The sequence below is a fragment of the Polypterus senegalus genome, chromosome 3 (genome assembly GCF_016835505.1).
Source record: "Polypterus senegalus isolate Bchr_013 chromosome 3, ASM1683550v1, whole genome shotgun sequence".
NCBI lineage: Eukaryota > Metazoa > Chordata > Cladistia > Polypteriformes > Polypteridae > Polypterus > Polypterus senegalus.
This window is the reverse complement of record NC_053156.1, coordinates 209142697-209158398: the sequence shown is the minus strand read 5'-3', so window position 1 is coordinate 209158398 and position 15702 is coordinate 209142697. Positions and strand designations below refer to the sequence as shown.

Sequence of the window (15702 nt, the reverse complement as noted above, 5' to 3'; positions counted from 1 at the left end):
CACAACACAATAGTGAACCCGCGGCATAACAAATGCTGCGTGGCTCAGACGTGCATGTGGACTTTTAGCACAGACGAAAGGGACTAACTGGGTGGTCGGGGAGTTTTTGCGTCCAGGCAAATGGGCAGGCAGTGTGAATGCCTAGAGAGCGAGGGTAGACGCTGGCCGGTGAAAAAGGAGTGTTGGTGGGCAGGGAAACGTCTTCCGTGTTCCTGCAGGAGCATCTAAGAAGACGCATGTTTGTCGCGGATGCGAATAGCTGTATGTAGCATGTAAAACAGTTTGCTATGGTGCATGAGGTCATGCGTCGTAACCGAAAACTCGGTTTTTAAAGACTGCTTACTTCATTGTGCTTTAACCTCAGTTGTAAAGGATTGTTTTAAGGATCCCATGGGATACCCCTCGCACACTGTTTCACACGCTGCATATGGCGATTCACCTTCACGAGAAACATGCCTCTATGAACAGTCAACGTAGCTCGGAGGTGCATGACATGCACATGACATTAACCTGACCTGCATTGCATGTTGCCTCTATGACAGACGAATATAAATGACGCCATTTTTTCTGTGTCGTCGTCCGAGTTGGTGGGCGTGGCCCTGCGAGTTGTCGTCATATCCAATGGTCTTGGAGTTGGTGGGCGTGGCTCCTTCCTGCGTGCGCCATAGGTGTCTCACTTGTCGGCGGTTTAGTGAATCCACGCCCCTTCCGGCGTGCTTTCCATAGTTGTCTTGCCTTAGTGAATTATATATAGAGATTCTGTGGTCATACGTAATTTCCATTTCGTGTGGTCATATGCCATTTCCGTTTTAAACGCGAAAAGAATTTTATATATATACATAACACCGCTGTTAACGGAGCTCCACTCAGACATCCATCTCTCACGAGACGAGACCAAAAGGGAGGTAGTTATACAGAGAAAGGAAGTCTTTTGTGTTTCGTGTCTGGAGTTGCCTGTCTGTTTGCCTTCCCATTTTGATACCTGTGGATTCTTGTTTTGTCCTGGATCGTCTCCTGTTTTGGGTGTATGGATTGTCTGGTGTCTTCCTGCTGCATGAGGACTGTCTGAGGATTTGTTGTCGTCCTGTGAAATAAGGAGCACTCCTGATCCTATTCACACATCATCATCTCATCAGGAAATACATGTAGGACTGACCTTTACATTCATACACAGCGTGCTGATCTCTGGACTATCTATCTCCATTATTTCGTTACATCAGTTACCATTTTCATGGACTTCATCATGTGTGGTTTTTGTTAGTGGTTTGTATTTGTTGAATTCGTGTTTATTATATATTGGCGTAAAGGGAACTGGTTTGGGATTGTTGTAGTTTGTATAGTTGTATTTTGTTTATTATTGTTAAATACAGTCTTTAATTTCTGTTTTATTACTGGTTGCTTTTTTGTCTCTCTGAGGGAGAGTGTGTGAGTCGGGCCAAGGCTGGGTGCGTTACACACTGAAAACATAAATTAATCACCATCAAAAGGAGAGTGAATCTTAACTGGGTTCTTTTAGTCTGCTACATGGTTATCACTGGGAGTGACAGATGCTAATTAACATTTAATATGAGTCGCTCTGGTATCTTCTAATGAAGTTTTTAGAAAACTGACGAAAAATAAATCAAGTCAAGTCAAGTTTGAGAACATGCACTGGTACAGTGCATTGCTGCACCCACTACACGACAAAACAACTTGGGATCCTGTGTTTGCAACCTCCCAGGCAGGCACTCGGTCCAGTCCCACCCTCCAGAAATGACCCTCTTTCTGCCGCAGCCAGGTGTTCTTTGGGTGACCCCTTGGCTTGGTCCAACCACTTGGGTCCCCAACAATGAGGATCTTACGATCAACCTCTGAGAGACGCACCACATGGCCATAGTGCCGTAACTGATGCTCCCTCACAATGCAGGTAATGTGTGTCATTCGGGACTCCATGAGCAACCGCTCATTCGACACAGTCAAGTCAAACTCAAGGTACCCAAGGATTTATCGGAGAGACACAGTACCAAAGGAGTCCAGTCTTCGTCTCAGGTCACTGGATAGCATCCATGTCTCGCAACCATATAACAAGACAGGAAGCACCAGGACTCTAAAGACTTTAAAGTACCTTCGTTCTTTTGTATAGCTATCGGGAGCACCACACATCCCTTTCCAGCAACCTTATGACCCCCCATGCTCTCCCAATCCATCTACTGACTTTATAAGAAGGATCACCAGAGACATGAATGTCACTGCCAAGGTAAGTAAACCTCTCAACAAGGTCAACACTCTCTCCGCATACAGACACACTGTTGATGGATGTGTCCAAGAGGTCATTAAAGGCCTGGATCTTGGTTTTTATCCAGGACACTTGCAAGCCCAGACACTCAGACTCCTCACTCAGTCTCTCGAGTGCCCCAATCAGAGCCTCCATTGACTTCGTGTAGATCACAGCATCTTCAGCAAAGTGAATCTTTCATCACCAACAGATGCCCCACAGCTGCTGGACCCCACGACTTTGCCCAACATCCAGTCCATACAAGCATTGAACAGAGTAGGAGCAAGAACACACCCCTGATGAACCCCAGAATCAACTGTGAAAAATGCAGAGGTCCTGCTTCCACTCTGCACAGCACTCACAGTACCAGTGTACATGCTAGCCATGATATCGAGCAACCTCGAGGAGATCCCGCAAACCCTCAGGATGTCCCACAGGGCAACTCAATCAACTGAGTCGAACCTTTGTGAAAATCGACAAAGGCTGCAAAGAAACTCTGCAGATATTCACGTTTGTGCTCCATGAGAACCCTCAGTGCCAGGATGCGGTCGATGGTAGACTTCTTAGGCGTAAAACCAGACTGTTCCAGTCGCTGGTAGGTGAGCAAGTGATCACGGATCCTATTGAGGACGACCCTAGTAAGGACCTTACCCGGCACCGAGAGCAGTGTTATCCCCCTGTAGTTGCTGCAATCCAGGCAATCACCCTTCCCTTTCCAGATAGGGAAGACAAGTCCCGTTTTCCAGTCAGTTGGGATGATGCCAGTCTCCCAAATGGAATCAAAGATTGCTTGCAATGCCAGAAAGACAGCCCTACCTCCAGCCTGGAGAGGTTCACCCTGGATACCACAGATCCCTGCAGCCTTTCCCACCCTCAGCTGGTCCACCACCTGTGCAATCTCAGTGAGATTGGGTGGTTCACAGCTAATTGGAGGATTAGCCTCAAGAACCATGGACCCAGAGATATCCAACGTCCTAGCCAGAGGATCAGCTTTGAACAACTGCTCAAAGTATCCAGCCCAGCGGATTACAACTGCAGGGTCATCCATAATGACCGCTCCACCAGCTGCCCTGACTGCGACTCTCTGAGGAACAAATTCAGATGTGTGTAATGATTCGATTCCTCTGTAAGCAAGACGTGGGTCGCTAGACCACAGATGGTGTGTCACTTGCTCACAGATTTCTCTAACAAATGCCTCTTTATCTGCCCTCAGAGCCCTCGCAGCCGTCCTTCTCAGTTCCCGGTACAGACCCGAGTTGCCATTGAGCCGTGCACTGCAACTCCTCTGAGTGATATCCAGGGTGCCCTGCGCGATGAAACACCTCCTTCTGGGAACACCGGTAACACAACTTTCAGGGTCTTGTCACTGAAGGTTCCCCACATCACATTAGGATCGGCAGTCATACCCCAATCTGAAAGTTCCTCACACAAACTGCATGCAAACTCATTAGAAACAGTCTGGTCTTGGAGTTTGGCCAAGCCCAGGCTCCTTTTCCTAGTAGGTTGTAACCTACTGGACTTAAGCTGGATCCTAAGAGTAGCAACAACTAGCCTGTGGTCAGAATTCACAAACTGGGCACTTCTGTAGACTCTGCAGTTGTCTGAGCTGTAGCTCAGGGAAGGAGGAAAAAATGTAAAAATGCTTGCTTTCACTTTTGGAAGAAGCGCAGTCCGCGTCTCAAAAGCCGGCATAGCTATGCGCGCGCGCGCTGACTGCTTGAATGTTTATAGTAATTGTGTGGGACAGAAGACGCCTCCTTTCGCAGACGTGTTCACGTCATCGCGTGCCCACGGAGGGATGACGCACGGCAGTTTAACTGGTCAGCGCAGGGGCGCCGAATACAAAAGGGAATCATGACTTCTACAGGGGGTTTCTTCTGACTAGATCTTCGTAGAGAAAGGTACTTGATAGAGCCGCGTTTTGAATTTACCAAGCATTACGGCTTGTGCCTTGCTATTTGTAAATATTTTTTCTTCTTATATATTAGGTTTGTGGTTATTAGTGCACTGTTTATTTTTGTATATACACTTTTTCTGTATTTTGAATATTTTTGTTTTGGTGAATCCTGTATACACTGTTTGAAGGAGCAGCTTCCTGACTTGGAGCACTGTGGAGGAAGACAGCTTCATTTTGGTTTGTGTATATATGGTTTTCACTAGTTTGTGTGTATTTTACTTTTCCATTTGGGACTTTCTGGCAGCACTGTAAATACTGTATATAGTCATTTTTTGGGCTCCATTTGATTACTGTTTTTGTGTGTCCTTTGTGGAATTGGACTGTGTATCGATATATAAATTCCACAGGACATTATTTTTGTTTTCTTTAAGTGCACCTGTAAATACAATCTCACTTTATTTTTTAAAAAACCCAAACCTTTCTGTGTCCGTGTCTCCCTGTCTTACACCATCATCCTGGTCACACTCGGTCTCACATACTAGACACCTAGAGTGTAGGCTGGTGATCCTAATTCCCACTACATGGGGTGTCACAAGCTCCGGTAAAGCCCGAGGTGGAGGACTATGTGTGCACGTCAATATTGTGTGATGCAGTAACATTGAAATTTTAACCACTACCTGTTCACTACTTGTGGAATATTTGATTGTGAAATGCCGGCCCTTTTACCAGCTATTGGTATTCACTTCCTGTGGCAACTCTATAGTACTATCAATGAGCTAGCAACAGTCCATCCAGATTGTTTTATTATGGTAGCTGGAGATTTCAATGCAAATTTAAAAACTGTTCTTCCTAAATTCCACCAGTATTTCCACTTTCCAATTCAAGGAGCTATCATGCTGGACTTGCTGTACACAATTGTCAAAGAGGCTTACGAAGCACCCCCTCACCCCCACATTGGAGACTCAGATCACATTTCTATTATGATTTTTCCAGCATTCAAAATGGTATTGAAACGCAGTAAGACTGTACGGAACCAGATAAGAGTCTGTCTGGAGGGTGCTGTCTCAGTACTTCACGACTGTCTTGCAAGCATTGATTGGAGAATGTTCAGAGGAGCTGCCACATACAACGATTTCTACATTGATAATGAGTACACTAGCTCTGAGAAGTGCTTGGATGATGTCACATTCATCAAAACCTTCACAATTCAGGCAAATCACAAGCCGTGGATGGCATCAGAGGTCCAGAAAAGGCTGAGAATCAGGGATGCTGCCTTTAGACTGGGGAACAAAGTAACCCTCAGGCTGGCAAGAACTGACCTCTCCCAAGCTATCAAGCAGTCCAAGCTGGAGTACACGGGAAAAGCTAAGGGTAAATTTTGTGGCTCCAGAGACACAAGACGCATGTGGCAGGGGACTCGAGCCATGGCGGACTATCAAATAATAACACAGGTTGAGGTCATTGATGCATCCCTCCCTGACAGGCTAAAAGAGTTATATGGCAGATTTGAGGCATTGAATTAAACACCAGGGAAGAAAACCACCCTCCTGATGGTGAGCAAGTGCTTAGACTGTGTACAGCTGACATGAGGAGGAGACTTAGCAGCGTTAATCCATGTAAAGCTGCAGGTCCTGATAACATACCTGGTCTGGTGTTAAAAGACTGTGCTGCTGAGTTAGCAGATGTTTCTACAGACATCCTTAACATCTCTCAGTCTGTCATGCCTACACACTTTAAAACTGCCACTATCGTTCCTGTGCTCAAAAAAAACAACTATAACCTGCCTCAATGACTATTGGCCTGTGGCACTGACCTCTGTCATAATGAAGGGCTTTAAATGACTAGTCATGGGTCATGTTAAAGCTAGCTTCCCACCTTCACTGGACCCCTTATAGTTTGTGTATGGTGCTAACCCATCCATAGATGACACAATCACACTTGCGCTACACACTATTCTATCCCACCTGTAGAAAATGAACAGATATGCCAAGATTTTATTTATTTGACTTCAGTTCAGCCTTTAATACCATCATCCCACAGCAGTTAATAGTGAAACTTTCTATGCTCGGATTGAACACCTCACTTTATAACTGGATCTTGGACTTCTTGTTAAAAAGACAACAGACAGTACGTGTTGGCACTAAGACATTGTGCACAATCAAACAGAGCACTGGGGACTCTCAAGGTTGCATCCTCAGTCCATTGCTCTTTACTCTGCTAACACATGACTGTGCTTCCAAATCCAGCACAAATGAACTAATTAAATTTGCTAATGATACAACAGCTGTGGGACATCTGGTGGAAAAGGTAGTGAGTTGGTATGGGGACAACAATCTTTCCTTTAATGTAAACAAGACAAAAGAGTTGATTGTGGACTTCAAAACAAAGGCCGAACACCCCCTACTGTGTATCAGTGGCTTTCCTGTGGAGAGGGTCAGCAGTACAAAATTCTTGGGCGTCTAAATCACTGAGAATCTCTCCTGGACTATCAATACCACACACCAGGACGAGAAAGCTCAGCAGAGGATACGCTTCCTTAGGAGGCTGAAGTGAGTGAGAATCCCTTCTCCCATCCTTACCACTTTCTACCAGGGTACTACTGGGAGTGTGCTGATGAGGTACATTATGTCCTGTTATAGAAATTGAAGAGTGTCTGATAGGAAGACTCTACGACGTGTGGTGAGGATGGCTGAGAGGATTATTGGGGTTTCTCTACCCTACAGTGAAGACATTTTTAAGGATAGATGCAAGAAGAAAGCCCTCTGCATTGTGAGAGACTCCTCACACCACTCTCATGGACTGTTCAATTTCCTGTCTTCTGGTAGGAGAAATCACTCCACAAAATCAAGAATGTGCAATAGGTTCTTCCCACAGGAAATAAGACTGCTAACTTCTAAGTAAAGAGCACATAACAAGCCAGTTTTTATGCACATATGTATCTTTAGCCGTATTTAATTGACTATTTTACATGCTGTAGGTATTGATTAAACTTTGTGAATTTAGCACTGTCTTTAAAAAACAACCCAAAGACTCCCTAACAGTTTAACTATATTCATGAACTTGAAGAGGCATCAGCTAACTCTTAAGAATTTCCCAGTGTAGAGGACGTGGACCCACCTTGTGCTTGCTGCCACACTGGCTTTCGTAAGAAGACACTGGCGATACCATATCTTAGCCGTATCACTGGCAAATGAGTCCTATTAATCTTTGTCTTGAGAAAATACCTCCAGATAGACAATGTTTTAGTGAAAACTTAAATCCTTGCCTCAATTGCTGAGGTGCTTTACTTATTTCTTTGTTAGCTTCCTTTTGACATTGTGGATCATTGTTGCCAGGTGGTGCAAATTTAAAAGTGCATGCATGCGTCATTTAGTGGCTGTGGTTGAGAATGAGCAGAGCGGACTGCGTCATGCACACACACAGGTCTTTCATTTATAAATGTCTAATATATATATGTTTTTTTTTGTGGGTTTTTCTTTTGCACATTTTGTGGTCTTGAGTAACTCAATTTCATCCTAACATATTTAAGATATAACTGTCAAGTCCTTACGTGAGAACCCTAAATCCAAAGTGGACTGTTTCATTTATGTTAGGTAGAATGCCCAGAGGGGACTGGGCACTCTAATGGTCTGGAATCCCTACAGATTTAATTTTTTTCTCCAGCTGTCTGGAGTTTTTTTGTTTTTTCTGTCCACCCTGGCCATCGGACCTTACTCTTATTCTATGTTAATTAATGTTGACTTATTTTATTTTCTTACCGTGTCTTGTATTTTTCTATTCTTCATTATGTAAAGCACTTTGAGCTACATTTTTGTATGAAAATGTGCTATATAAATAAAAGTCGTTGTTGTTGACTAGAATGCCAAATAAACTTGAAGTTGAACTAGAAGCTAGGTTCATTCTAACCATGGGATCACATATTTCTCCCTACTAACTGACTAACTTTTTAATTTCTCTTAACTTTGTCAAAATGGCAGCTTTTTCACACCTATTCTCACCTTTTCTCCTTTCATCCCCCTTGGCTGCTCTTTCATTTTCAGCTGCACACCCCAGGCACTCCAATATCCCACCGTGAATGTCCAATTAAGTTTGCTTGTTGTGGCAGGAAAACAGATATGCAAGCCAGTGCAAGAGAGTGTTGTAATTGAGTTGAAGTTCTGAAGAAATAAAGAGAGAATGAAGTTCTGTGTAATTGCAGAGGACTGTGTTAGTCATGTGCATGGCAATGGATTTATTTTCTGGCACTAGAAATAAAACAGATTGATTCATTCACGTACATGCAGATGCCCAGAATTTAAAGGAACAAATGCAGTGCCAGTACCTGGGACATCATAGAGCTATTTTAGAGTTCACATGACAAGGCCTGATGGGAGATATGAAAGTGCCATAATACTATTAATTAAATGAAGCACTGATTAACTTATTCTGGCATAAGGACATGATATACATTAGACAGAGTCATAACATCATCTCTGTTTTATATAAAGCGATAACATGTAACCGTCTGTCGTACATGCCCTTGAGGTATAATGTCATCCGGCATCCACAAGAGGGCAGGAATGTCCAAAGAACAAGGGAAAGTAGCTGGCATAAATGAATAAACCATGCAGCATACCTTCATATGTCCTGGCATCATGCCATCCACAACCAGACTGAAATGTCAGATGAATGAAGGCAATAAGAAGCACACAAGGAAAGATGGATGTAGGGGTTGGCATATCTGGTGAACAAATGTTCATAAATGCAGGATGCAATCAAAGCAGAAGGACTTACAATTGTACCTTTAAGCCTATTTTAATAAACTGTCTTCTTGCTGTGCTAGCAGATAATATATATATATATGTAGAATGAGAATCAATATTATAAACAAAAAGTAAACAGCTAGTATTTCACATTTATTGTATGCTACGTGACTACAGTTTTTTTACTTTTGACTTGAGTGTAAAAATGCTGGAAAATGAAATTTCCCTTTTTTCCCCACTTTTTTTTCCCCCTTATGTTTTAATTTAGGATTTAACTGGATGTTTCACATCTTAAACAGTCTTGCTATTACTGCTGGTACAACCGAAAAAGGAAATGAAATGATGCCACCTTTGCTGGAATTCAGAAAACCCGAAAATCTTCAGGTTGGTAGAAAATTTATATTTCTAATAATTTCATCTTCCATATAAAATAATTTTAAATAGAAAAATCTTACAGCAATATACATTACATGAAATATTTTGCACATATTACTAACACATATATTATTATTTAAAATTTTATAGACTTTGTTTCCTCCTTCAAATTTGTTAAAACTACTTAGTAATAAAATTGATAGAATTTGTATAGGTAATTAATATGTGGCATAGAATCATCTTATTGCACAGCTAACATGTTGGAAAAAAATGCCTCATTTCTGTAACTATATACTGTAGAATGCTAAAGATGTAAAGGGCATAAATAATAGCAAAATAAAAAAAAATAAGAAAATGAAAATGTAAAACAGCCCAAACAACTCTACATACATTGGGATCATTCTCAGCAGGAGGCAGATACCTTACTTTACCATATACAGTACAATGCCATGAAAAACTTTTTATCCCATCGATATTAGCTGCTTAATTGAAAATTATGACTATAAATGTTTTGAGTCTTCAAACCAAAATCTAGTATTAAATATCGGGCACCTCTGCCAATAATTTGAAATCTGAACAAAATGATTTGTCTCTAGTTTCCTAGTACATCCCTTTTCTTTCCAAACCAGATACCAAGGACACATATTTTCTGTCCTCAGAAAATATCAATTTTTAGGCACAGATTAACCCTCTTTGGTTTGCAATACCAGTTGAAATGTGATACCACTTGTCCTTGTAGCATACTGTATATCTAAAGTATATCCAAAATTAGTATGTACTGAAAAATAAACCCTTGATAAAAGCAACCTTTGTCTTTCATTCAGCAATCATAAAGCTTGGCATAGAATAAGACTAGACATATAGTTAACCTTTGATTTTTAAACCCTTAGATCTGTTCATGCTTAATGCCATAGAGTAATAAGTAACATCTTACTTTACAATACATAAAAGATTTGAACATTTTTCTGCAGTTATTATGCAATCATTCACAATAGGCATTATGTACCATATAGCCTAGATCTCAGACACAGTTCCTTGTTACCTGGATAGTTGTATGTATTTGTTCAAATCAGGTATGTTTCCATACCTGGTCACAATGAGTTACCATATTTTCTCCAGTGCAGCTTCTCATATTTCTCCAGTTTGGATTGGTTTAGATGTATATGCAAGTGTAGTATGAGATAGAATGCGTCCTACACAGAGCTGGTTACTGCATTGTGCCTGGTGCTGCTGGAAGAGATTGTGATTTCATTTGTTGCTGAAATGGAAAAAAACTGAATTAGGGAAAATGAAGAATGAATGGAATGCTGCATGGATGGATTTGTTACCTTTTTAATTATTATTTTGACTATGATTATTACTACTCTTGGTACTTTAAAATCAAATGTATTCCCCTGATAAATACTGGTAATTTTATTTAATATTAATTTTGTTGCTCATCAATCAAAAATTGCTGTTCATTAAATAAAAATTGTGCACTCTGCTAGCGAGTAATGAAATTTAAAAGAAAATTATATTGATATTATAGAAGAAGAGACAAACAAAATGCTTAATTGGAGACAGGAATAATTTTATCCATCCAGCACAGAAAATGGATACTCTGAGACACCACATTGATCTACAGTAGTCTGACAGTAGAGTAGTCCAAAAGGGTGGTTCTGTTATATTTGCTCCATGGTGGTTTTAATAAAACTTTGTTCATAATATATCATTTTACAATTTAAATGACAGCACCATTTAATTGGATTTTAACAAAATACACTTTGTTACAAAAATAATGGAAAAGAATGTTCATCAGTCTAATGTAATCACTGTTTGTTTCTATTTTACAGGTTTTTTCTAGCATGCCTTCTCAAAGAATCCTGGGAACACATTTGCATCCTGATAATCTTCCAAGTTCATTCTTTGAGAAGAAAGTTAAGGTTAATATTCATTTTTAACAATTTGGTTTTCTAAGAGTTTAAGAGTTTAATATATTCATGATGAGCTCATACTTCTGCTCATTTAAATATGGAGTATATTCAGATTTTTTGAACAAAACAAGTTTCCACAGGAGCCCTTATGGTCCTTTTGAAAGATGCAAAAAATGTCAACAAACTGTGAAGGTGTTTCATATTCTCATATAATTATGTTTCTAAAGTACCCCATGCAGATGTTTGTTGACACTGTATACCTTTTTAATTGACTTTATGTGCTGTAAGAAAAAGACTCATGTTCAAGATCACAAAGAGCTGCAGAGTCAGGTTACAACCCCATTTAATGCAGATTTAAGGACAAAAACAGACAACAAAATCACACACGAGGATGCAAAAACCACAGCCACTGCTGAAGAGAGCAAAGATGAAGAGTCCTAGAGCTCTGGTTTTCATGTGCAGAATGAACAGGGACTTTCTTGGATTTGCTCCTGTTATGATGGTTTCTGGTTGTGATGAAAGCAGAAATGATGTCAGTGGTACTCCAGTCCAAAAGCCTCCGGACTGTGGATGAAGAAGGCGAAAATAATGATGATGGCGCACCCTCCTGGTGTGGGCTGGTATTGCTTACCTTTTGAGATTTTTCAAAAATGGCACCCAAATGCTCCTGTCTGACAATGCTACCTGTGTAAAGATATTTTTTCTGAATGACTTTTAACACTCAAGAAAAGAATTACGACAATAAACAGAACGAATACTATAACCTTGAAACCTATTAAATAATTGAAGACACTTTTAGGCCATTGAAACTGCCAAATTATGTTATTATTTGCAAGTATTTGTTTTTAGCCTCCATCGATATCTTATTATTATATTTATATTTTAGTGAACGAGACAAACACACGGTGCCTCTGATTTTCAGTCATGGAACATGATATCCATAAGCAGAATTTCTGTCTCGTGCATGTGACTGCAGTTTACATTTAAAAATGTGCACATGTACAACCTACTTAGATGCCGAAGAAAGCAAGAAATAGAAAAGAGTGGCGTGTAAATAGAGAAACTCATATCAGGAAGGAACCAGTAAGTTGTAAAAATAAATATGAGCAGCCAACTATGATTTCTGAACTGTTCAGCTTATTGCTAATTGTTGAAATGTTGAGCACTGCAGCAAACTTACAGAAAATTCAGTAAGAAAATGTAATCGGTCATAACATTATCCCATTGTAATCAACTGTTCAACAGTTTATTTAGCATGATAATCTACTAAAAGTATGTGTACTTTGTTAAGATCACTTTTGACAAGACTTCAATATAATTAAAGAAAGGTAGGTCTCAAATGTGGAAAAACACATATTCCTGTTTTGCATTTGACTTGTGTGTTAAAGTGTTCTCATTCTCTTCTAATGGCCACCTTTCTGCTTGCTCATTCATTAAGTTACAATGTTGTGCCTTCAATGCACATAGAACTTTAAGTAGGGAAGTCTTAAGTCTTTCTCATCTGTAACATTCAGGCCTCTCTCATTTGAACATTTCTTATTTTTTTTAAAACAAAGAGGGTCAGTGACTCTTTTAAGTGTCTTTCTGCTCATAAATCCTAAATTTGGCAAGGAAGTTAGAAAAGGAACCAGTAAATAAGAGATCAAGGCATCCTGCAACAGGGCTTTTCACTCACCATACCAGTTATCAGTGCTAGAAATATGCACAATTGTGGCTAACAAGTTAATTTTTAAATTCAGCGTAATTTTCCAGCTTCAAATGTATTTATCCTACTGTAGTTGACTGTTTTTGTACAAAGTAAATACAAGTTATAGATATCAATGAATTAAATGGAAAATGAACATTTAGGGAAAAACCCTGACTGTAACATAAACATTATAAAACCATTAGGCTACCTGTATTTGCTGCAACAAAGCCTGAAATAATCCATGAAGAAGTTCCCTCTCAAAATGTGTATTAGATTTTCTCATTGTTTATTCTATGAAACATTTACATTTAAAATGTGATATTGCAATAAGCCACTGGCCCATTTATTCAAGAAAAAATAAACAAAAATAAATCTCTGAAATAGGTATTCATTATAACCCAGTTATTTATCTCCAGTATTAAAGGCCCTACTGTTATTAGCCTTACAACTGTTCTGAAGTCCCAGTCCGACAGCATGTCGCTCTACTGTGTATTTGTAACCAAGTTGATGTTCTGTCACCTGGCATGACTGATTATATCAATATATACAACTCTCATATTGTGCCACAAAGGTCCTAGCAGGCAGAATATGGAGCAAACACTAAACAGACATCTGTGCCAACTTCAAAGCTTGACAAGCCTCTCTTCTGTTTGCAGGGGCCAAAACACTTGTTTTTCTTCCTTCCATGCAGCTACTGTTGTCCTCCAATGTTGTACACATTGTCTTTCCAGTTGAATTCCATTGCTTATTAACTGCTACTTGCAACTCAGCGTGAGAAAATCAAAACAGTTTAATTTAGTCGTAATGAGTCCCAAAGAGCAATAAGGACTGTTAATAGTGTTATTTAACACCTATGGACACTCCAGTCAGGACTGACCATTTTCTGGATCTTGGAGTTAGAGAGCGACTCACACCCACATTCATGTGATGTTGCTTTGCTGTAGGAGAAGTTGACCAACCCTGCTTAACAACAAAAACAAGAACATTTTCATTTCTATAGTACAAGGGGAATTCAAAATATTTCTGCACTTTTATATTTTCGTTAGAAATGGTAAAGGCGGGAGAAGTAATAATTGGGCATTAAAAAGGTGATTCAACGCATCACAAATTAAGGTGACTATGTAGAAAAGTTATGTAATTTCTTTTTGGAATTCGGAAACTTTTTGAACACTCCTTGTATGTTTTCATATAAAGGAAATTAGCTTCAAAATGCTTTTCAAGAAATCAAAGCAAAAAGAAAAAATTAAAAATAAATAAAATGAATTAATAAACAACTACCAAAAATATTAAATAAGAATAAATCAATGTACAATTACACAACACAGATCTGCAAGTAATACATAAAGTAGAGTTCTTATTTATAGATTTGTTTTTAATTTTTGAGTGATAAATTTGATCCTCAGATAGCCCAGAGGACAGAAAAAAGAAAAAAAAAACTCCAGGGGAATGATGCCATTAAAAAGAAAATCTACAGGAGTTAAAAGGACAAAAAAGCATACAGACTCCACAGGGCACTTTACCTAACATAAATGTACTTAAGAAACTTCTTATTCTTTTTGATGCATCGTTCTAAAAGATTCAATTCAGTAGATCTCATCAACAATGTTCCTACATCACAGATGGCTGTACAGTACTTTGATGAAGTGGTGGTGACATTTCAAACTGGAAAAGAAATCGGAGAAAAGCAAAGATTAATGATTGCAAATTCATGAAGAATGCGACGTTTCTACACGTAGATAAACTATTAAAAATTGAATGAAAAATACTACTACGAAAAAGCGAAATTTAATAGTAGGTTTTTAAAAGTTTTTTTTTAAATGATCCGCAGTGTTAACCTGGCATCTCTCTATTAGTAAAGTATTCCAGATTTGTGGTGCATAGCAGAAATCAGCAGACCATTATTAGAATATCTAAGGTTATGACTTGGAATGTAGTTGGACAAAATATAGGAAGGAGCAAGATTATTTAGTGCTTTATATACCATTAATAGTATTTATGTCAGTTTTAAAGGACACAATGTAACAATGCTAAAGTTACTTAGATGTGCTCAGGTTTTCTTTTTCAGGATAGGATTCTTGCTGCTGCATTTTGAACTATCTGCAAATGATTGATATTTTTTTAGATGAATTAATTTTTCAGCATCCTGCAGTGTTTTAAGAGGTCTAATGTTTGCAATATTCCTTTTGTGAAAAACACAGTTCTAATAGTATACCGAATATATACTCGTGGATAAGTCTGGACTTGATTTTACCATATAATTTCTGGTATTTTATAATGTCAGTCGTATAAGTTGAATGCGGAAAACTCACGCTATTGGTACAAGGGATTATGCTATGCTAACGCCCACCTGAGAGAGAGATCACGGAAAACACTGCCTTTTATTTCTATTTGGGTGTGGCAATGCACTGTATCAGCATGTGCTCCTAATCTCTCTCTCTCTCTATTGTGACTACGTGACCACATGGTAATACCTGAACTATTCCGAAGCAACGTTTGATTTGTATTTTTTGTATCTCAAACCCTCATACACTTTTATCGTAAGAGCATCCCTTATCTACGATGGAATGTTCCATCAGACGAAAATTCGAAGCTGGTTTTAAATGAAACGTCATTGAAGTAGCGAAAGAAATTAGTAATTGCGCTGCTGCAACAATGTGTCTGATGCAAGATTGGAAGAGGCAAGATGTAAAAATAAAAATAATTAAGTGTTGCATTTTTGAATGAGCGTATAAGTCGGGGTCTGATTTTATGATCGATTTTTCGGGTTTCATGACCCGACATTTACGTGAGTATATACGGTATTTGATGTGCGATTTGAAACTCAGGTCAGAAAC

At 39.3% G+C, this 15702-nt stretch overlaps 1 protein-coding gene across 1 annotated transcript in view; it reads left to right on the top strand.

Moving 5' to 3' along the window:
• Positions 1-15702, top strand: part of LOC120526863 (sulfotransferase 6B1-like) — a 70876-nt gene that overhangs the window by 23549 nt on the left and 31625 nt on the right. Inside the window, exons 2-3 of the mRNA XM_039749981.1 lie at positions 9162-9277; positions 11101-11190. Coding sequence (XP_039605915.1) covers positions 9162-9277; positions 11101-11190 — 206 coding nt within the window. The remainder of the gene's footprint in view (positions 1-9161; positions 9278-11100; positions 11191-15702) is intronic.